The sequence below is a fragment of the Haliotis rufescens genome, unplaced genomic scaffold (assembly GCF_023055435.1).
Source record: "Haliotis rufescens isolate VD_foot unplaced genomic scaffold, xgHalRufe1.0.p SCAF_4, whole genome shotgun sequence".
Classification (NCBI taxonomy): domain Eukaryota; kingdom Metazoa; phylum Mollusca; class Gastropoda; order Lepetellida; family Haliotidae; genus Haliotis; species Haliotis rufescens.
In genome coordinates, this window is record NW_025964112.1 from 8,284,729 (window position 1) to 8,309,784 (window position 25,056).

The 25,056-nt window shown below is 41.5% G+C and overlaps 1 protein-coding gene across 1 annotated transcript in view; it reads right to left on the reverse strand.

Annotated features, from left to right (window-relative positions):
- Positions 1-5,322: 5,322 nt before the first annotated feature.
- The window catches only part of LOC124135852 (fibropellin-1-like), a 60,808-nt gene continuing 41,074 nt past the window's right edge, over positions 5,323-25,056 (reverse strand). The window contains exons 3-11 of the mRNA XM_046501474.2: positions 23,096-23,157; positions 18,996-19,077; positions 16,905-17,011; positions 15,109-15,238; positions 13,946-14,068; positions 12,948-13,061; positions 12,253-12,369; positions 7,789-11,748; positions 5,323-7,179 (exon numbers count right to left, since the gene is read on the reverse strand). Coding sequence (XP_046357430.2) covers positions 6,974-7,179; positions 7,789-11,748; positions 12,253-12,369; positions 12,948-13,061; positions 13,946-14,068; positions 15,109-15,238; positions 16,905-17,011; positions 18,996-19,077; positions 23,096-23,157 — 4,901 coding nt within the window. The 3' untranslated portion in view covers positions 5,323-6,973. The remainder of the gene's footprint in view (positions 7,180-7,788; positions 11,749-12,252; positions 12,370-12,947; positions 13,062-13,945; positions 14,069-15,108; positions 15,239-16,904; positions 17,012-18,995; positions 19,078-23,095; positions 23,158-25,056) is intronic.

A 25,056-nucleotide genomic window follows, 5' to 3' on the forward strand; every position in this document is an offset into this window, starting at 1 on the left:
CAACTTATTTATGTGTTTTGTATCTTTTTAAGACATCACGACATGGTCGGTGCTTTAAGGGAGACAACTCTTTCTCACTCCATTTGTTGAACTAGAAAGCAACAACTTTGCGTTTTACAGTTCGAGTCAACATATGTTCCTGGCAAAATGTCTTAAGAATTTTTATTAGGTTTGTCGGATTGTACTTGCCAAAATACCTCTTCCGTTTGGTATATGATTTCAAAACGGTCGTTTTGAAATATGACAGACGAGTATTTGGAAATATCTCAGTGTCGCTATGCTCCCTCAATAAATTTACATCGAGCCACAACGCGTGAAAAAAGATAGGAATATGCATGGATACATACCTCTGCTCACCAGACACCCAAGGGGGGCCTGCATAATTGTGTCAATTAAAGGTTAACAAAGGATTTTAGTGACAAGAACGTTGACGATTACTGACGTATATATTTGAAATACAGTTAGTTTCATATCAGTGTTACAGGTCTCGCACTCCAGGCAACTCTACAACACGCTGCAATAACGCTTAATCGACTCAAAACGAAAATTCCATCGACGGGCCTAACACTGGTCTGAGTTCGAATCTCAGATTAAACCCTAATTGTGAGCCTTTGTTACACAGCACCAAATCCTTGAACAGGGGTTTCCAAAGCGGTTAACGTGCACGATCTGCCTCTATTCAGGGTTTCGTCTAACATCAAGCTGACACCCCGTGATATGACACACATACGCCGATCAAGGGGTGCCATCCCACCCGTTTTGAAGCATACTACACATGTATACCTTTCGAGGTATTTTTAGATAACAGGGTGTACTGAGTGTAACTGTATTACAACACTACGACACTGTCATTTAGGGATATTTCTTCAACAAAACAACCCGCCTCTCAAAAACGCAAATTGCTCCGCGTATTATCTGCATTCATCTTACACTTGAATACATGACACTTTTTATGAAAACTTCTTTTATTCTTTGTCACGACGTTTCAGAGCTATATTGCTCCTTCATCGGGTAAATCGTTTACTAGTGAATTGACTGAAATACTGTTCAAAGTGACCCGGGAAGATCCGGGTTAGAATTCGTCTTCAGCAACCCATGCTTGTAAGAGGCGATCGAGTCGTCAGGCTCGCTGACATGGTTGATGCATGTTATCGTATCCCAATTGCGTAGATCGATATCATTAAGTCAATCACTGAATGGTCTGGTCCAGACACGATTATTTACAGATTGCCGACATGTTGCTGAAATATTGCTGAGTGCGGCGTTAAACATAAACAAACTGTCTCAAACCCATGCTGTCCCACTCCCCCCTCTTCGCCCGTCAAGTGATAATGAGCTGAGGGAAGTGCACGTAAAAGGTGCGTACAATTGCGCGAATGATCCATAATGATCCGTTAGTCCGACCCTAGTGAAAATCTAGCTGGACTAGATATTTTTCTAAAATGTCTGGTTAGTTTTGGTAACCGTTAATTCAAAGTATGCTGCGGACTAGTAGCATATGACCAAAGGTGTTTACTCCTGCATAGGACCCGTGAAGATTCCGGGATAGAATAGGCCTTCAGCAACCCATACTTGCCGGAAAAGGTGACTTTGCTTGTCGTAAAAGGCGACTATGCTTGTCGTAAAAGGCGACTTACGGGATCGGGTGGTCAGGCTCGCTGACTTGGTTGATGCATGTCATCGATCCCAATTGCGTGGATCGGTGCTCATGATATTAATCACTGGATTGTCTGGTCCAGACTCGATTATTTACAGACCGCCGTCATATAGCTGGAATATTGCTGAGTGCGGCGTTAAACAACAAACCAACCAACCAACCAACTCCTCCATAGCCGCCATTATCCCGAATAGCACCATCATCATCTTCGTCTTAAGCTTGACAAGGGTTATACACAACATACGTACTTCATGTTATCATATTGTAAATGTACTTGAACTAATTAAGCAAGTGTCGCTGCACTAACCTTCACACTATCAATGTAGGCCATCATTTTAGTGAGCTTGGGTCATAGCTGTTTCACCACTACATTCTTCAACATAGCCGAGCTTTACAGGTGTAACGGTAACCATTTTATAACGGTAAACCATTGACCCGGTGAGCATCAATCTGTGGACTATCGGGTAGGGAGGAGAGAATTGTTGACATGGCCAGGAAACAAATAGTTATTTTACTGCTAAAACTCTTGACATCAGTGGAATAGTGAATGTTGTTTTAAGCCACTGTAGCACAATCCTGGCAAACCAATGGTTGACGGCAAGAGCAAAGATCTATTTCAGTAGGCACGTACAAGCATGGGTGCTTGGGATCGATTCTGCCCCGGAATAGATTTTTTTTTTTTCAATATTCCAGCTATATGTAAATATGTAAATAATTGAGTCAGAGCCAGACCATCCAGTGATTGCCATCATGAGCATCGATATACGCAATTGGGATACGATGACATGCATCAACCAAGTCAGCCAGCCTGACCAACCGATCCCGTTAGTCGCCTCTTACGACAAGCATAGTCGAATTTTACAGCAAGCTTGGGAAGACCTATTCTAACCCGGATCTTCACCGGTCCCGGATTAGGTGAATGACTTGACTTAATAATTCCCCCTCATTTCTATAGTGAGGGAGGAGGATCTATATGTGATCTAGCTCTGGCATATTATGGTTATTTCTGATGTTAATTCTCGCTAGTTTAATGTTCACGTTGCATAACAAGCACGAATGAGTGAAACTATGTCAAAATAGTTTGACTTTAAATCGCAATAGCACATTTTCAGGACAGTCACAGGCTCAAGGCCAATGAATAATACGCCTCTTCATTGAACTGGCTGATATCTAATCTACAATGACTTGTTATCTGACGTAGTTTCTACGTATCTTGGCCATTAGGTTATTGGTCTTGATAAGATACGTTAAATGGGTTACATACCGTTACAGTTTTTGTAAACAGAACTTGAATTCTGGACAGAGCACTCAAGCCTATCTGGTTATAACCCGACTCACTCGATTGAGTTGGTCAGCTTTTTCAGTCAAACTATATTTTGAACCAGTCCGCTGCGAAAAGTGTTCATACTGACTAAGTGTGTATATTATTATTGGGGTAGTTGTCCACAACATACTAAATTTGGTTTTCAACAAGGGGATGGTGGTGGCGTGTGTGTGTGTGTGTGCGTGTGCTTGTGCGTGTGTGCGTGTGCTTGTGCGTGCGTGCGTGCGTGCGTGCGTGCGTGTGTGTGTGTGTGTGTGTGTGTGTGTGTGCGTGTATAATTTGTATAATGTGTATAATGCACCAACGCTACGCCCTGAAGCGTGCTCAAAGCGGTGATGTCTGTGATTGATCTGTGATCTGTAATGTGATCCGGAAACCAACATATCCTCCCTTTTCAGACAAAGACAATACATGTACATTTGATAACATATATGTATTATATACTTTATGTATTATCTAACCTACGGGGTTAGAAAACTTCATAATGCATTGCGAGTACACTATTCTCTCATTAGGAGAAAAACAAGCTGTGTTCTCAAAGCAGAGGTTTCGATTGTAGATTTGATACCTGTTAATTTCATTCGAAATCGAAAGCGATAATTCATCAATCTCATTAAAATCAGATCTAAGTTCTCGATGCCGCCAAACAAAGCTTAGCGATAGCGAGAACTAAGATCTGATTTTAATGAGATTGATAATTCATGATCCAGAAATGTTTTAAGTTATTGGCGTGTCTCTGGCTAGGTATGAATTGCGATTTGTATCCATTGTCCATACTTTACTTGGACGGGGTCGTAATTCTTTCATTTACACCCTTGTTCACCGTCGTTATTAGTAGTATATATATAGGTTTTTCACCAACACATCTACGACTTTCGTTCAAGAATCATCTATGATGACAATTGAAATTTGAACATTAAAACGAATCGATAATATTACTTTTATGTGTTTTTACATGTTCATTCGTAGTATGTGATGGTTATTTATATTTTCATATTTTAACGGGAGCCGACCCATCATTATAATGAAAATAATTGTGAGGACGCGGTTTGCTTACGTCACGAACCATCTGCCACTAACATCCGCGCCTGAAAGTGCGTAAAGAATACAAATTATATTATTCCGGGATTTCAAAAACGTTTTGTTTGTTTGTTTCTTGTTTAACGCCGCACTCAGCAATATTCCAGCTATATGTCGGCGGTCTGTAAATAATCGAGTCGGGGCCAGACAATCCAGTGATTGACATCATGAGCATCGATCCACGCAATTGGGATACGGTGACATGCATTAACCAAGTCAGCGAGCCTGACCACCCGATTCCGTTAGTCGCCTCTAACGACAAGCATGGGTTGCTGAAGACCTATTCTAACCCGGATCTTCACGGGTCAAAAACGTACTGTGATGTAAATTTAATTTGACAGCGCGCTGTTTCTAACATGACACATATTACTTCAGCGTTTTTAGGTAATCCCACGCTGGTGTCTTAATGTCACTGATGTTTCCCTAATGTTGTCGTCATGGACCTGGCTACAGTCATCACAGTGCTGGCTTCATTGAACCTTCTTCTGGACGTGGACGTCTTTTGTATTTCTTGTATCGTGTACGTACAGGTAAAGATCCCATCACTGTATGCTCCGTCGGTTGTGTTCTCTTGGTTGAAGATGTTTCCTGCTCAACCATAGTACCAGTTGCAGGTGATATCCTTAGGATAGCCGGGGATTACAACAAAACATTCTTTTTGAATTTGGGTGGTATCGGAAGCACCCAGATGAATCAGATTACTAGTCACAGATGTAATACCATAAGGGTTTAAAAAATGTATTTGGATCTTGTGGAAACATTCTGCGCATAGTTCGGCCAGCTTATATGTATGCGCGTGTACTTCTTTTTTTGTTTTTGACTCATATCTTCTAAAAAGCAGAATCCATTGTTCAATTCTGACTACATCATGAACAAATGTTAACCAATCACTATCGAATAGTGATGATACCAAGTGTTCGCAAAAAGGTGAACACACCCTGCCTCCAGGGTGGCACCCGTTATAAACACATGCAAAGGCAAGTCAATTGTTCACCTGAAAACATGAGCGGCCTTTTCAGAAACATTGAGTTACAAAACACAGGACAGGACAATGTTTGCTATATTCATTGGTTGTATGCGAGCTACGTTTACTCTAGATGATGTCCTGCTGCCGTGCGTGAGAGAATTCGCCTGTGACGCACTCTACGTCTTCCAACCTTTTAGTATGACTCGATGACTATCTTTAACGCCGCTTTGAACAGCATTCCGGTTACATAAGTTCATACAGATTAACTGAATTAACTAAATATAATAACCGACAAGTATAAACCTTTTATTAACATAACATTTACATTTGGAACCATATGATACAAACACTGTTTGACAATATTTTCATTTTAAAGATCTTGTATTGAAATTCAGTTTATTTACATTTCATTTGAACAGACACTGTAGGACACAATACATATAATTTTAACACATTTCAATTAATAACCAGACATAATAATACGTGTAACCGAAACAACAATTGTCATTCCTTAGAGACCAGACACAATTTAAGGAACTTTGGATGTGGCGGGGAGAAAGGGACAGACAGTTAGGTAATCTGTTGGTGGATAGCATTTAAGCAACAGACAGAAAGCTAGATTTATAGTTGGGTAGTTATAATGGCGTGAATGAGGATATGGGTGTCTGGGGTTAGGATTTACCATACTGCTGGTAGTATTTCGGCCATATTAGCACGTGAGACTACGAATGGACTTTCCCATATTATAAAGGAATCAAACCCGGGCGACGAGCGAACGCGTTGACCACAAGGCTACCCAACCGCGCCCTCAAAACATTATTTTTTTAGCTATCCATAGTTTTGAGTTAAAGGTGTGGGTTTGTTTGGGGTTGCTAGGCAACTGAATGCATCAAACACTCGTTCCACCCAAAACGACCTCTATAGGGGCTCGAACCCGAACCAAAGGCATGACGAGTGAACGCTTTGGCTTGTGTTTTTCTCCCGACACTGAATTGACTCCTTATATTGATTACACGTGAACATTTATGAACCACATACATTAGAACATTGAAATTGAACACAATTAGACACACGTGACACACAACTTCAGGTACAATAATATTAGTGCTATGCAATGAGAGTTTTACACTGATTATGCAAGGTATGATACAAGTACTGAGGATATGACGTGTAACAAGCGATTATTTACAAAAAAAATGTTTAAGAAAACTAATTTTAAATTCATTCGAAATGGTAATCTTTCTCAGTCGTAAGCAATTTCAAGAGTTTATGAAATATCAGAGTACCTATAGGTATAAAATGAAAGTGGCAACTTATATATCAAGCATATATGTGAATATTTAAGTCATATAAAAGTAGAAAAAATATTATCACCAGGAATAATGGACTAGAACCGCTCCGAAGTTCCTTTACTTACACAATACACAGGAATGCAAAGATATGAAAGACAATAACAAGTTGTGAAACCGTCGCCGATCTTGCTACATATTAATGAAATACTGACCATTTCTAGATATGTCAACTCTGTAATGATGCTTTCTATGGTATATGCAGTTTTAGAGGATAAGACAAAATATGGCCGAACTATTTGCTACTTAACACATAGCCTCGTACCCCGTATGAAAGAAGCTGGAGGAAATAATCAGTATTCCAGTTATATGTACCACTGTAAGTGTCATGAAGCTTCATCAATCTTTCAAAATGAATCATATTTTGAACTTTTTACTTGAAATCGCTGCATACTTTCATGAAACGCATTTATCACAAACGTATGCTTAAAAAAATTGACGTTATTTAGCAGGTCTCATTTCCGAAGAATACCATGAAACATAGTTTGAACATGAAAGATTGCATGATGTATCTTTGAGAACTGGTTGTGCCTAGTGTCGGCTAGAAGAACCAGTATCTGCTTGTATCCTTGAGAACTGGTCCTGACTGGTGTCGGCTAGAAGAACCAGTATCTGCTTGGCGTAACGGAACAGCCTGCACGATCCCAGTAGTCACACGTGTGAGTGATCTTGTTGAAGTGAAGGTCAGCTGGACAGTCCTTGACCCATGCACGTCCCCAGTCACAATGAATCCACAAGGTGCAGTCCCATGGGTGCGGATACTCGCCCCCCGCACCGCGCGGGCACTCGAAGTCGACGTGTTCTGAAACAAATAGGACAGGTGTTGGTTAGGGAAACAACCAGGTGGACACTTCTTTCTTCACTTCGAATATCAGGTTCATGTTAAGGTGTGATAGTTTCTTGATAACTGATTACAGTTGACCATTGTTGTCATTTCCCGGTTATCTCGAAACACTCGTTTTCTCGAAGTTAACCAGTCGTCAAAACTACGAATTCTTGTTATCTCCCCTCAACACTCAATGTATCTTGGTGCTGATTGGCCGACATAACTAGAGTGGTTAAGTGAATGATTTTAATGGTGCAGGTTTAACAGTATTTCAGTTAAATTGAAGTTTCTTAGTTTAATGTAGGAGGAAAACCGCAGTGATGTAACTAATTGACGTTTATCACTTTGGTGAAGCCAAAGAGCCTGGTAGACCAACCAAGGATTATAATCGGGACCAATCTTGGATTCGAACAATGATCTACAGACCCCGACGTGACTTAACCTGCGACACCTTGGACCACCCATCTTGACTACAGAAAACACTATGCATGTTTGTAAATTACAAACAATGAATAAACATACATCGATCCAACTGTATTTCTACATTTTAAGCTAATCCCATTAAATCCCATTTCGCCTACTTACCACATCGTTGACCCTTGGTCAGCGGTGGGCACATGCAGTCGACGTCTCCAAACTGGGTCAGGTAGCACACGCCATTTGGACACCGGCTGGCGCTGCAGTTAAAGTTCCTGATCTGGCAGCTATCTCCCGTGTATCCATTCAAGCATTCACAACGGAAGGCGACGCTGTCAATGGGGACACATGTACCCAGGTTGCGGCAGGGGGACGACTTACAGGGACCTTCAGTGCTCACAGGGAGTTGGCAGTACTGACCACCATATCCCAAGGGGCAGGAACAGGTGAAGTTAAAGGGGGACTCTGGCGACGGGGTACAGCTTCCACCATTTAGACACGGCTGGGGGCTGCACGCAGGGGACGTCATGTACTGACAGTTAATTCCAGCAAATCCTCTAGCGCAGGTGCAGATGTAACCCCCAAACGAGAGGGAGGAACACTGTCCGCCATTTTCACACGGGTTATTCTGGCAGGATTCACCGCTTGATGTCTGGCAATATATACCGCTGTACTCCCTCGGGCAGACACATCTGAATCTACTAGAGTCGCTTGGGTCTATTTCACAGGTTCCCCCATTTTGACAAGTAACAGTACTGCAAACATTGTTCTCACTACTATCTATTTCACACCTAGGACCCACAAAGCCAGTTGGGCATGCACAGGTGTATTGAGTGTTTGAGCGAGGGAGACAGATGCCGTTATTTTCGCAAGGGTTGCCAGAACATGGTCCAACAGGGGTCTGACAGTTTTGCCCTCCGAAGCCGCTGTTACACTGACACGCGTAGCCATTCAGACTACGCTGATCCGGCGAGCACCTGCCTCCGTTCTGACAGGGATTGTTTGAACAAGGGTTGGATCTGGTTTCACAGTTTCTCCCAAGATACCCAGCATTACATCGACACCTGTACCCGCGAGACTGTGTGACGTCAAACTCGCAGTTGCCGTTCTGACAGGGATTTGGGTTGCATGTACTGGTGAGAGATTGGCAGTTGGTGCCTCCGTATCTAGGACTGCATCGACAGGAATAACCTGTTCCCGACTGAATACAGCTTCCGCCATTACTACACGGGCTGGATGAACAGGCGCCAGTGATGGTCTCACAGTTGACTCCACCGTATCCGGCAGAACAGCGACATGAGTATCCAGATCCTGATGAGACACAGTTTCCGTTGTTTCTACATGGGTTCGGTTCGCAGAAGTTGGTGCGGGTTTGGCAGTTGACACCCCCAAATCCTGCTGTGCAACGACATATATAGCCAGTGGAACCTAATGGGGAACAGCTAGCGCCGTTTCTGCAAGGATTCGGGGCACAGAAGTTGGTGCGGGTTCGACAATTAATGCCTCCGAAACCTGTTGTGCACTGACATCGGTATATAGCACCCGATGAAACACATCTTCCATTGTTTACACAAGGATTTGATGCACAGACGTCGATCGGGGTTTGACAGTTGGTTCCTGCGAATCCTGCTAAACAACCACAGGTGTAGCCAGACGTTTGGAAAGGGTCGCGATTACAGATGCCGCCATTTTGACATGGGTTGGTGAAACAAGGGTCCAATAGGGTTTCGCAGTTTGCACCTTCATACCCATCTCTGCAAGTACATTTGTAGCCAATGTTGTTAGAAGCATCGAATCTGCAGGTTCCTCCGTTTCTGCAAGGGTTCTCCTGACACGAGGTTGCTTCGGAGTTTTGGCAGTTCTTACCTCCGAATCCTACTGGACAGTTGCATCTGTACTGTTCAATGTAGGATGCATCAAATACGCATCGTCCTCTGTTTAAGCATGGCTGGCTAGTACAGGCATTCGCTTCTCGTTCGCAGTTCGGTCCAGTAAACCCGTCTAGACATACGCACGAATAACCCGAGACGAAGTCCCGCGTAACACATTGTCCACCATTTTGGCATGGGTTAGATCCACAGTTCTGTCGCACCTCAACCTCACAAAGCTCCCCTGTATAACCAGCCAAACAGCTGCAATCAAACCCCCTTGCATTGCTTGGGTCGGGAAAGCAGAACCCGCTGTTCGCGCATGGGAAGGAAGCGCACACATGATTCTCACAGTATTGTCCCGTGTAGTTGCTTGGACAGCTACAGTTGAATGTTGTTGGCGAGAAGGAGAAACACACTCCGCCGTTCTGGCACAGCCCGGGTCGGCAGCTGGTTGCGATTTGACATGTTGGACCAGTGAAACCAACAGGACATTCACACGTATAGGAAGACCCTTCCTGTAAGCATATTCCACCGTTGAAGCAGGCCACGCCGTTTCGCGGCGAGCAGGGTCCAAACTCACAGCTCTTTCCACCATAACCTTGGCGGCATTCACAGAAGAAAGACGCCCCTGCTGATACGCATGTCGCACCATTGTCGCACGGATTTGAGGAGCATGGATCTTGTCGTTCACAGTTGTTCCCTGTATATCCACGTGGACATCTGCAGGTGTAAGATATGCCAGTTCCTGTGCATGTTCCGCCGTTTCTACATGGCTGTCGTGAACAGATTGAAAACGTCTGGCATTGGGGACCGGAGTAACCTTCAGTGCAGGCACACGTGTAGCTGGATTCATTTGTAGCCAAGCACCTTCCATTCAAACAGGGATTAGAAGCACATGGGTTTCTTGAAGCGCATCTGTTTCCTATATACGTATTAGTACATATGCATCTGTAGGTTTGACCATTTGCATCACAGAAACCGCCGTTTAGACATGGGTTTGAGTTACAAGGATTGCGAATGCTACAGGTTCTACCACTGAATCCATTGGGACATGTGCAGTTGAAGGTGTTTCTGGTGTTAACACACAGGCCATTGTTACGACAGGGTGTTGAGGCACAATAATTCGTCTCTTCGCAGTTGCTTCCCCTGAAACCGCTCGTGCATTGGCATGAGTAGGAGTTGATGCTTGGGTTCGAGAAACATGTTCCACTATTTTGACACGGGTTAGACTCGCAGGGCTGGTACGTTTCACAGTTGAAGCCAGTATATCCAGAAGCACAGTTACAGCGATAAGTAAGTCCATTGGGCGAGCAGGTTCCTCCGTTTCTACATGGAGATGTTTCACACGTGTTGATGACTGTGCAATTTTTTCCAGTGAATCCTTGCTGACATTCACATGTATAGGAGCTCCCGCTTGCTCGACAGATACCATTGTTTTGACAGGGGTTGACGAAGCAGGGGTTAAAATCGCTGCATGTGCGACCAGAATAACCAGGGCGACACTCACATGAGAAGGAATTACCAATGGTGATGCAATTTGCGTTGTTTTGACAAGGGTTAGAGCTACATCGATCTGTCTGCGCGCATCTCTCACCCGTGAAACCAGACTGGCAACTACAGATGAATCTGTCCCCGTTTGAGAAGCACGCTCCACGATTCTGACACGGGTTCGGAGCGCAAAGATCGCGTCGGTCTGTGCAGGTAGCGCCTGTGTAATCTATTGGGCATTGACAAGCGAATCCTCGTCCACTGGCGGTGCACACTCCTCCATTAAAACACGGGTTACTCAGGCATGGCTGGAAGTTCTCACAACTAATTCCGGTGAAACCTTGGGGACAAATACAGCGATATCCTCTAGCGGTTGTGGGGGATGGGACGCAGGACCCTTCATTAAGACAAGGTGAGGAGCCACATGTGTCCACGACGTCACAGTTCCTACCAACGTATCCCTGTTGGCATCTACAGGCGTAGTTATTGCCGTTCCTGCTGCAGACGCCATTCTCACAGGGACTGTTGTAACACGGGTCGTAACTGTTGCACGTTGTTCCAGAGTAGCCAGGTTCACATGCACATGTGAATGTGTTGCCTACGTTGGTGCATTGTCCGTTGTTCAGGCACGGACTTGACGTGCATCGGTCTATCTGGTCACATATGTCGCCAATGAATCCTCTCGGGCAGTTGCAGATGAACTTTTCGTCATTCGAGTAGCACACGCCGCCATTTACACATGGATATGGTGAACAGGGATTTGTGATTTCTGGAAGAAATTGAATATGTTTATGACCTTATTACACAAGCACAATACTGACTCAATATTGATAGCGTTTGGGACATACAGAAATTAAATGTTATTTTAACACAACCGAAATATCAAACAGTCGACAACCGTTGTGTTGAACATTGTTATATCTCGAATTTAACGCGATTGGCATGTTACCAATGTGGAATTTAATCTAAAAGAAATATTCAACTACACAGTCGATGTTTTTTAATTTATACACCACATCTCCGCATAACACATAGGTTAAAAAATGATAAACAATTAAATTAATTTCATATTTACTCGTCTAAATTCCTACTTGATCGACTCATGATCTTATTACCTGAGTTTAAATAAAATCAACATAAATGTCTTCGAAAATATTTCACTCTATATGATAAGGGGCTAATCGGGTCTTGGAGTACCTCATGCTATATATTTCATACTATATATCAGCGGATCATGGATTACAAATGAACGTCACGTTTGTACTGCACTTACTTGTCTGGCAATCTTTGCCGGTGAATTCTCTTGGACACTGACAGACATAACTCCCGAGGGTGTTCAAACACGTGGCACCATTTCGACAGGGAGATAACTCTTCACATTCATTTATATCTGCAATAAGGTAATTTTAACAAAACTAAACAAATATTAAAAAGAAATGACCAATTTATTAACATTAATAGTATATAACCAATAAGCAATGGTGAAAAGTAACATCTCAAAGTATGCTGTTTGTCTTCCTAAACAGTTTCAGTTTTCTGAGGCAAGCGAATCAGAAGTTGTTTGTCACAGACAAATTTCAAGACACATGTAAGTTCAGATACTGTTTAATCGGACACAATGAACCTTTTTAGGTGTATGCAAGCAGCCCTGAATGTTTTCATATACTGCAAAAGTTTAACCCTGGACTTGTATTATAATGTTTGCAAACTGATCAATTAGTGGTGATCTATATATTGCTTTAAAGGATGAGCTCTGCTTCTCCACGGTATGTTGCTCATGTCCACATCTAGGTCTGGATACTTAAAGTAGCAGCACGCATGAGACTCATAAACTGTTACATTGGCATGCATCACAAATGGTGTGTGAAAGTCTTGCACTAGATGTTAGACTACCAACAGGCTTACGCCCCTCGTTAACTACTGGGATAAGAACCCGTATTTCGTGGACATTTCTGCATAAGCTGTTACCTTCTTCACATCTCTCTCCGGTGATTCCTGGAGCGCATATGCACACGAAGCTGCCGATGCCGTCACTGCAGGTGCCATTGTTACGACAGGGGTTACTGGCGCAGTCATCACGTCCTGCAACATCATAACGTGTGTTAACACAGATGTTGAAATATGCCGGATGAAGAGGCTATACGTAGCCTTGAAAGGTCGTTACAAACAATAAACATGTTGCCATCCATACAATGCCATCTTATCTTCATGTTCGTCAGGGGGCACGGGTGGCCCAGTCGTCTAAGGCGCCGCGATTCGCTGTGCAGAGTTGCGTCCCTTGGGCACGCCAGAAACCTATGATTGTGGGTTCGAATCCCGGTTTGCCCTAATTATGTTTCTAGGTTTGTCAGCACCATACCCGTGCTCGTGGGTTTCACTGAAGTGGTAAACGTCTTAGACCTGCATCACATCGGGCTTTCCTCCCACATTAAGCTGACACGCCGTGATATAACTGGAATAATGTTAAAAGCGGCGTTAAACCCAACTCAATCACTCATGTTCGTCCAACTTCTACATGCATTATAAAGATGTGATAAGTTCCTTGATTTGCGGCTATTCCAATGGTATAGGCATCTGCAAGTCTAAACAGACATTGGAGGTTAACATGTATACACAATCAAAGAAAGGATTTTGTCACTTTGGTGATAAAAAGACAATATATGCACCGGTACCTGTATAAAGTTAATGTCATAAAACAATATTCTTTATTCTAATTTCCAAAATGCAGGCGCGGTCGGGAAGCCTAGTGGTTCAAGCGTTCACTCGTCACGCCGAAGACGGGTTCGATTCCCGACATGGGTACAATGTGTGAAGCCCATTTCTGATGTCCCCTGTCGTGATATTGCTGGAATATTGTTAAAATCGGCGTAAAACCATACTCATTTTAAAATGTATAGCGTGTCTGTAACCATTTAGCACCTCGATGTCAGATAAATTAACGATACATCGGTCAGTAATGTACGTACCCCGGCTGCAGTCGTCTCCGGTGTAGTGTTGGTCACATTCACATCGGTAAGAATATCCGCTTTGGGTCCGGATCGGACTGCAGGATCCCCCATTGAGACACGGATACATTCTGCACGGGCTCACTGGAACGGAAGACATGGATCAGGTGAGCTAACAAACATAGAGGGATAAAAGAATAGGGATAATGAGGGTGAACATATTTCCGTAAAATACAAGCGAGTAGTCATAACTACGTTTGTGAAAACGTCTTCTCGACGGTTCTGCTGCAATGGCCAGAAGAGTAGATCTTGAAGGTCACATCGGCTTGATTGAAGACGGAAACAGCTTTGAACATAGGCTTTAATGTACAATGGACAGGTATTTGGTTGGAAGACTGTTACTGTCGTGTCTAAAGGCCGTGGCACTGAGCAGTTGTGATGTCGACCAATGGGATGTGTCGGTTACAATGTGTGATATGACAAATTGCATGTCATCGTGCCCTGACGTCTTGGGCCGTTGCTTAAACTGTTAACCACTGGTTTACGCTGCTCAGACACGAATGTTTAAAGGCGGACGTGATATATCTGGACATCTCTGACAAAAACAACATTTACGCATTCACCATTGTGAGCATCAAGGCTACAAATAGAAACAGTAATTAAAATAATGTCCAAACAGCTCTAGGCCCAACTGATTCTTCACGATGCCCCGAAATCTGTGCACGGATCTTGACCAAAGAACCTTAATAGTTTGAGTCAGTGTAACAGGGTTCTTCCTTTCAAATGATGACATATCCGGGTGCTAAACATTACCGTCGTAGACGTATTGTATTCGAAACAAAAGCAAAAATATCGCATAGATTGTATGCATTGTTGTGTGCATAGCGAAAGGCGAGTACATCATGTCTTTTGAGTTATCTTAGTAATAGAACTATTATCGCCAGAAAAAACAAAAACGGTGAAATCTTTTTATAGAGTTTTTATAGTTTCCGTTGTGAGGAACTACTTCCACTCGTTATAATTACCCCAAAACAATGACATTCCACTTGAGATAATGTGCTCAAAGTTGTACTTTCTATTCTGTGACGTATAAGATTTCTTCTGTCATTCATAAACAACAGCGAACCAATTATTAATATCAGTTTCATAAAACGCCCTCGTTCCGCGACGATGGTCAACCTTACCGATATCACAGTTCTCCCCAGTGTATTCAATGGTGCAGTTTTTCGAGCCAAATGCGTCACAGGTGTAGGCGTCGGTGTCGCGGCAGAATGTGTTGCAGTTGACGCCGTAGTAGCTGTCCTGGCAGTATATCTGGAAGCAGTTCAGTATACAATCAGCCCTACCTGCTTCACGCCAACTGTTTATAGATGATTACATGTTGTTATTGTGTTATTGCAGTAGTTTTTCTACCGAATCGCTGGATGTTTTGTACTTTCACTTTTTGATCTGGCATATCGTGATGACGTCGCACGAAGTAGCTTGATTGAAGCAAAGGGATTGACCCATGTAGTATTCTGGTGGAAGAGGGGGTGTTAATTTTGTTAATACAGAATGTTTCATAGGTCAGGGCTTTAAGACAAACTAATATTTTCCTCTGAAAGGAGGCGCCGATCATATATTTTAAGACCGCGGCATATTGACCATTATCAAGTTCAGCGAACACTTTAGTGTGTAAACCCTGCTTTATATGTAAATCCTGGTTTGGTGTGTAAATCCTGCTTTAGTGTGTCAACCCTGCTTTAGTGTGTACACCCTGCTTTAGTGTGTAAACCCTGTTTTAGTGTGTAAATCCTGCTTCAGTGTGTAAACCCTGCTTTAGTGTGTAAACCCTGCTTTAGTGTGTAAATCCTGCTTTAGTGTGTAAACCCTCCTTTAGTGTGTAAACCCTGCTTTAGTGTGTACACCCTGCTTTAGTGTGTAAACCCTGCTTTAGTGTGCAAATCCTGCTTTAGTGTGCAAATCCTGCTTTAGTGTGTAAACCCTGCTTCAGTGTGTAAACCCTGCTTTCTTGTGTAAACCCTGCTTTAGTGTGTACACCCTGAGGATAAGTTTATAACAGATTATCAAAGGTTGTGAGTAATTTGCCAGAGCATGTTATATATACTTCTGTGGCAACTGAACCCCTGGTAAGCAGAATTTGGAGAAAACAACTGAACAAACGTTTTCTTATAAATATTGATCAAACCATATAAATTATACGGTATCCATTTCGCCTAAACGATTCATGTGTTTTGCAAATTTGTATTTGAGAGAAAAAGGATACTAAATTTATTCATACTCCGTCTCAGTTCCGAAATATTGTCAACCCCATAATACGTTTTTAAACCACTCAGATTGCAGCACATACATTTAATCTACAATGCAATTGGAATCGCGGGTTAAGATCATGATCCCCAACATAGAGTCGGGTTAGCTACATTTATATTATATGTCAGTGTGAAAGACTGAGTTTTCTGAGGTTGATTAAAGTGGTATTTTCACTGCAGTGAACATAACATCTGATATTTCACTGCAGTGAACATAACACCTGGAATTTTCACTGCAGTGAACATAACACCTGATATTTCACTGCAGTGAACATAATACTTTGACGGAACTATTGTCACACAAGAGTTACCCCCCCGCAGAGTGTCTCCCTTCATCGTAAGTGTCCGTCCCGTTCGCAAACTTTTGACTTCCTTTTTACGTTACTTCCACAATGACAAGGCAAAATAATGACAGATGGCCATTTATGGAGTTAACATCGCTTCTTGCTGTTTGTTATTTGTCTGAAAATGTTTCGTTCTAAACTGTAAAGTTCTCATTGAACTCGTCGTTTCGTAAATTTCTAAAAGTTATATAATAAATACGCCACTTGTGAAAATATCTCCTTCCCCCCGTCACGAGATGAGATAAACATTATATTTCACTCGACACATGACATATCCGCCATGTTTACAGAGACTCCGTGGATGTACGTGGATGTTGACGTGCTTACCCTGGCGACTATGGAGAGGTCCATCTGGGCAGTGTTTCTCCCTGCGGGGACAGACACAAGCTGCTCGAAGCCTGATGAAGTATACACGCTGCCAGCAACATTCAGACCTGAAACATTCCACCATATTGTCATAAAAGCGTTCAACTTTACACGTCCACACGAGGGATAGGGGCCTCACAGAAGAGTTGGCATGTAGTTATCATGACCTACTTACACAGCGATGAAGACAGTGGGGAAGTTTTGATTGGAATGAAATGCATCGAAATTATTAATTTCCTGAAAAAAATACATCATTTTCACTCATATGTCAGCTACACGTGGGACGAAAGCCCGAAGTGAAGCAGGTCATTGGTGCTTACATTTTTAACTAACCCACGAACACGGGTATAGTGCTACAAAGCCAAGATCATTATACGGGTGAATCTTAAAATAGAACCCATCACTAAAGGATTCTGGCACGCCTCGATGCTGTAACACTACGTTCATACCCAATAACTACTATAATAACATATAGGGATTTAGTATTTGAATGCACAACGACGGATGGATGGGGTGGGGGATGGAGAACAAGACTACGTTATCCTTTGAGGAAGTTGGACCATTTCTTATTCAGAAAAAAATGTGATTTTTCTAATGAATTACGAAAACGCTGTGTTCCCTCAAAATTCACACGATTTCCACCTCAATCATTTTAAGATCTTATACATTCATTGAATTCCTGTTGCATGCAGCATGTCCTCGTGGCACCAAGAAGATGCCCTTCTTTTGCCTCTTTACTTCACAGGTACAGGCAACGAGGAAGTGGCATCTTCCCGAGGCAAGGGAGTTAACACACCATAAAAGAGGACTTTGTATAGTCAATTAACTCCCTTGCCTCGGGAAGATGAGGACGTGGGGGCATCTTGTCGGACTTGGTACATTGTTTAAGATGTCTGACCAGTAACAGTTCTATAAAACCGTTTCTCAAAGTCATTGCCTCTAGGGTATTCAGCCATCCGGGCTGACGTTAATGTTTTATCATTTACCAGCTGCTAACATTCCTTTTTGTAACTCTGCCTTTCTTCAGACATATTTTACACTAATATGCTACAACGTTTAAGCATATGGGGTAATACTGTTACATTTTAGTGTATGTCGAGGTTGCAAGTATTGCGCACGTTTCCCCTCATTCAAGCTGCACTGAGATGCTGTTTCATATGATACAGGGCTTCTAATAGTGGAATATTGTACGTGGCTTCAATGGTTTTTGCGTCTCTTCATTTACATATTTATCAGTGAGTAAGTATGATTTTACGCCGCTTTTAGCAATACTCCGGCAATATCACGGGGGGGTACACCAAGGCTTCACACTTTGTACCCATGTGGGGAACCTTGGTCCTCGGCTTTACCGCCCCACATATGTAAAGACAATTGCCGAGAAGATCATACACTTTATAATAATACGAAATCGGACATACCGAAAAATAAATTCAATTCAGTAGCGTTAATGTTTGTTCCGAGTCAAAGAAATAATTTGATTTCGGATGAACTTAAGTTACAATCAGGTTACACTGTTGCTGTGTATACGATATAGAAAATACCTGACCCAATGCCTACAACTTGTGAAGAAGGTCAATGATTTGTTGTTCTAGCTTTTTCAAGAACATCTTCATACGAACTTCTCATTGATATGAAATAGGCCCATAACATGGAGCTTCGACAGTCTCTAGATAGATAAAGGTAATGGAAATGTGTTTCCTTCGAGAAGAGCCGTACATGATCGGCGAATTTTGCTTTCAGCAAAATTGAAAACGCATATCGACACTGATAGTTTTGTTGGCGTGTCTGGCATTGCTCTCTGTGAGTTTTGTGTTTAATGCAACACTCAGAAATATTCCAGCCATATGGTGGCGGCCAGAAAACCATCGAGTTTGAACCAGACAATCCAGTGATGATTTTATGAGCAATGATCCATACCGTCGGGGTACGTTGACACGCCATCAACCAAATCACCGAGCCTGTCACCCGATACATTAAGTCGTCTCTCAAGACCAGCATAGGTTGCAGGAGACCAATTCTAACCACGTGTGTCTAGCACTGTTCTTCACCCACTTGTCATGTCCATCGTGAAGTCCCCAATCAGTATCTTGCTCGATCCAACATTGTCCACAACCTGAACTCTCAGCATTAGATCCTGAAAAAAATAAATCAGAATTAAACAGTACTCAAACTCATACCAAATATGAATAGACAATGTCATTTAGAAAGTTGTCAAAGGTATAACACTTTCTCAGTAAACACACATTCTGGTCCCTTTCTGGGGGTTGACCCCAATCCGACTCGAACCCACACCCTCAGAGTGAGACACCCAACTGACCAGATGCACATATCAGTTAAACATTACAGACGTATATGGGTGCTTGCACACACCTTTGCTAACAATAGTATTGGGATAATTGTAAACATGTTATATCATCACTTTTGGATGGTTTCGTAGACACAGGCTAATTTTGGAAACGATTTTATAACGGTTGTGTTCACGTTTGACTAGAAAGTATTTTCTTCAATCAAAGATAGTAAATGGAGAAACACTAACTAACCACAAGAATAGAACATGCAGAGAATAGAAAATATTTTGTCGTTTTCCCATCAATATGCCACTATGTGTAAATGCTTCAGGCAGGGCTTGCAATCACAGTTGGCGATAAAGTAGTTTTTCTTATGGTATTTAAAGATGCACTAATGATACGCATTTTCAGTTTTGAATAGCGCCTTGAACAATGGTTCCAGGCACAGACTGTACTGAGAGTAAAAACTTCATTAGAGCCTGTAAAGTATATATATGTAATCTCAGACAAGAAACGTCGTAGCATGACTTGGAGTCGGAATGTCAAAAGTGAAGTTCAATGAAGGTAGATAGTTAAGAATAGAGTTATCACTACGCACACGTCCTGCATGTAAACTTGGTACAGAAGTTGAATTTTGTTTAAATCTGTGACTATTATGATGATCTCGGAGAATATTACTTACCGAAAATGTACTGTCAATATCCAGCCCTGAATGTGTTTCAAATACTATCATCGGGGAACATTGCTAAAGACACTATGTAACTTAGTGTCGCAAAGTTATAAGAGACAGATACGTTATAAACGCAGGTTTACCACGTGTTGACATTTGGTGAATATATTTGTGTAAATGGCATGTTGATGGGCCTGTGGCCTTCAAGCGAAATATAGACCTGACTTGACTTGACTTTGGTCAGTGATTTCTGATGACAACTCACCATCTGGGCCAAATCAGATTTTAATTCGACTCATAAACCAACAGCTGACCGACTTGTGTCATCATGTATAACACGTTTTATCACGACAAGAAATGTTAGATGTTTTATTATGACAAGAGATGTTAGATGTCACCACTCTTTTATATAGGAAATTACGCATGCAATGAAAGTGTAAAGTCAACAAACCCATCTGAGGTTTATATATACTATATTCGTGTCATTACCTTTTGTAACACCATGACATATGATTTCAAGATAGCCCTTTCATATAGAACAGGTGTTTGTATTTAAGTACTTCCTAATTGTAATCTATGTGTTTTATTCACACGATTGCTTCGTCCATCATTGATAAAATGATGTTTCTGAGAATGAAATGACATAACTCTGTCTTATGTCTATCTGAAAATCATAGATTTAATTATTGCAATTTGCATTTAGGAGAGAATACTTACGATACGCATACCAGCCAACGTTTGGATCATGTCTCTTTAACAGCAACAGTTCCTTTAAGCTTCTCTCACGAAGAGTTGTGAAAATCATTTCTCTCTCGGATAATCGAAAACCTTAGAGCTTAATTGTCATATTTAGAGGACATATTTGAGAAACTTTCGCCAAACAAGCGTTGATCTTTTTTAAAACATTGGCTTTATTATGTAAATGCAAGCAAAACAGCTCTTAACCGGTTACGTGTTATATGCCACAATGCATACGTATGTTTTAACAAGGCACAAATTGGAACTAACGAGTCAATGTATACTTTCACTGTTTTGTGACAAATTTAAAGTACAAATACCACTTTAAAGGACGGATATTGCCTTACATGTTCACTGTTAATGTTGGTTAACTGAGCACGTAAACGCAACAACAAAAAATCAATGGATTTAGGCGTTTGTAAAACACTTCGGCCAAATCAAAGCAGAGTGTTTTCTGTGTCTTACTTCAAGGCTTCTGAACCATTAAGGTGTCGAAATTATTGTGTTGTGGGGTATTGGCAATGTGGTGGTATGTGTGTGATCATATGGTTGTGTGGGTGTCTGGTGGTGGTTTGAGCTGTATGACAAGAGGGAGGATTTCAACTTTCCAATAGTCAGCTTTCCCTTTGGATGGTGGATGTATTGTGGTATGTGAGGGAAGTATTGGTGATGCGTTGCATGGTGTATTGACAATGTGTTACAAGGTGTATTGACAATGTGTTATATTGTGTATTGACAATGTGTTACATTGTGTATTGACAATGTGTTACATGGTATATTGGCAAAGTGTTACACAGTGTATTGACAATGTGTTACACAGTGTATTGACAATGTGTTACATGGTGTATTGACAATGTGTTACATGGTATATTGGCAAAGTGTTACACGGTGTTTTGACAATGTGTTACATGGTATATTGGCAAAGTGTTACACGGTGTATTGACAATGTGTTACATGGTGTATTGACAATGTGTTACATTCTGTATTGACAATGTCTTACATTGTGCGCCGAAGACCCGGGTTCGATTCCAGACATGGGTACAATGTGTGAAGCCCATTTCTGGCGTCCCCCGCCGTGATATTGCTGGAATATTGCTAAAAGCGGCGTAAAACCATACTCACTCACTCACTCTTACATTGTGTATTGACAATGTGTTACATGGTGTATTGGCAAAGTGTTACACGGTGTATTGACAATGTGTTACATGATGTATTGACAATGTGTTACATTGTGTATTGGCAATGTGTTACATGGTGTATTGGTGATGTGTTACTTGGTGTGTTGACAATGTGTTACATGGTGTATTGATAATGTATTACATTGTGTATTGGCAATGTGTTACTTGGTGTATTGGCAATGTGTTACTTGGTTTATTTGTGATGTGTTACATGGGGAATTGGTGATGTGTTACATGGTGTATAGGTGATGTGTTACATGGTGAATTGGCAATGTGTTACTTGGTGTGTTGATAATGTGTTACATTGTGTATTGGCAATGTGTTACATGGTGTATTGGTGATGTGTTACATGGTGTAGTGGTGATGTTTTACATGGTGTATTGGCAATGTGTTACTTGGTTTATTGGTGATGTGTTACATTGGTAATTGGTGATGTGTTACATGGTGTATAGGTGATGTGTTACATGGTGTATTGGCAATGTGTTACTTGGTGTGTTGATAATGTGTTACATTGTGTATTGGCAATGTGTTACATGGTGTATTGGTGATGTGTTACATGGTGTAGTGGTGATGTTTTACATGGTGTAGTGGTGATGTGTTAGTATTGGTGATGTGTTACATAGTGTATTGTTGATGTGTTACATGGTGTATTGGTGATGTGTTACATGGTGTATTGGTGATGTGTTACATGGTGTAGTGGCAATGTGTTACATGGTGTAGTGGTGATGTGTTCGTATTGGTGATGTGTTACATGGTGTATTGGTGATGTGTTACATGGTGTATTGGTGATGTGTTACATGGTGTATTGGTGATGTGTTACATGGTGTATTGGTGATGTGTTACATGGTGTATTGGTGATGTGTTACATGGTGTAGTGGTGATGTTTTACATGGTGCAGTGGTGATGTGTTAGTATTGGTGATGTGTTACATAGTGTATTGTTGATGTGTTACATGGTGTATTGGTGATGTGTTACATGGTGTATTGGTGATGTTTTACATGGTGTATTGGTTATGTGTTACATGGTGAATTGGTGATGTGTTACATGGTGAATTGGTGATGTGTTACATGGTGTAGTGGTGATGTTTTACATGGTGTATGGCATCAAGACTGACATATGTTGTGTATAAAATATTCGTGAGAATTTGATACAGTATTTGTACAGTATTCTCTTAACCAAAGCCAAATCTGACAACGATGAGATGATTTTGTTCAAACATTTCAATTGTCAATGAGCCATGGTCATCACAACAAAGTTAAAAGATTACAGGTTACTTACCCCGAGCGTATTTTCCTCTGTAATGAATAAGGACCCTGATCTTCTTAAAACAGGACCGTTTCCTGAAATCAAATTTGATATGCAACAATTCGTTCATCATTTTGTATCATCAATAATTATTATCAAATGAATTATAGAAAATAAGTAGTAGTGGTGTAAAACACATGTTTTAAGAATTCGCAAAAATACAATGGTTTCCTGGGAATAATTTCAAAATAGCAATATTAATTTTCTATAATATAATCGCTTTTATAGTGGGTTTAACATGTTCAACGGTTGCCTTTTGCTTTCCTTGATTAACATATCAATAACCGAAATTGAGTCTCTATAGCATCAAGGATTGATACAAGGCATATTGAAGTGTGACTATTGATGTGTGTGCAAATATACTCCACGGATTTGCATCTAAACTATGTCCAGGTTCCTGGCAACCTTGTGTAGATGTCACACTTACTGCCAGCAGGATTTATGAGAAACGTAGGGTTATACTAGTGGCTAAAGCGTTCGCTCGTCACGCTGTAGGTTTGGGTTCGATTCCCCACATGGGAACAAGGTATGAAGCCCATTTCTGGTGTCCCCCGCCGTGATATTGCTGGAATTATGCTATAATGATATACTGCTTCTACTACTACTACAACTACTACTACTACTACTACTACAACTACTCCTGCTGCTGCTGCTGCTGCTATTACTACTCCTAAATAAATGATAATCCTCTCTGTGCAGACACTAACATTTACTGTCAAAAAATATGCTTCTTGTTAAGGTTTAACTCAAGTATGGAACGAGTCCCAAACAATGTTTTATGTTGAAAAATCTAAATCCCGTCGTGCCAGTGGTGCACTGCTGAATTGCAAATTATAAACGTGAGAAGATCGGAAGTGCCTCTCCAAAAGAAATCTAAATATGACGCACCTGTGGTGTACGTTTCAACATTTTTGGCATCCCAACTCCAGCTGGTTATATGCTTAAATTGACCGCCACGCCAAATACAATAATGGATTGAGGAAACAAATAGACGTTGCCAACCGCCGAACGTAAAGGATTGCAAATGTTAATTCGCTAGTCTGATTTGTCGTTTGTGACACTTGCTGGTGCAAATTCCGTGTTCCAAATGCTCTACGATTCTCACGTTTTAAGTCAACATCAAACGCTGACTCGAAATATAATAATGCTGGCGATGCAGAAGATAATTTGAGACTGGGCGAGTTTTGTAAGGAAAACATGCTCTAAATTGCTGGTTATTTGGTCGTACTACAGAAAGAATACAGACTTTAAGCCCAGTATAGAAACTGAGGAAGAAATCTGTAAAAAGCACACGAGTACTTTTGGCACTGAAACCAAACCTGAAGATATGTCCATTCGTCTTTCGTATTGGATTCCAAGGCTTAACAAAGCGGTACAAAACGGAGATATATTACTGGGTCCAGCAAATGTACCACCAAATTCCTGTCTCAAAGAAAGGGGGTCGTCTTCAAGGCTTTCCCTGCTATGCTGAAACTCTGCTGCCCACCTCTTTACGGTGGTATAGTAAGGGCACCCGTCCTAGTGTTGTACTGCTATGTTACTGGATGGCTGTTGGTGTTAAACCCTTTTTCTGCAAGTACTTGATCTCTGCACGTACCTCACGTTTGTCCATTTCCAAAGGTCACAAACCCCTGCTTATTTTATTGACTTGTCAAAGCGAAACAATGTGCTCAGTTGACTCAAGTTTTGTGACTCTATAACACCATGTAATGTCAACAACAACTATCATGCAATTCCTTCTGTGTGAGGCTCAAGACTTATAAATCAACCCTCGTATCAGATGTGTTATTGTGAGACTTCGTCACACCAAATGTGTCAAAATTACAGAGTATAGACGTTTTCAGGAAATAGGTATTGACAGTAAAAATATATCTTCTGGAAACAAACACTTGTTCATGGTGACAATGGTTAAGATGTGCAGCCACATCTACACG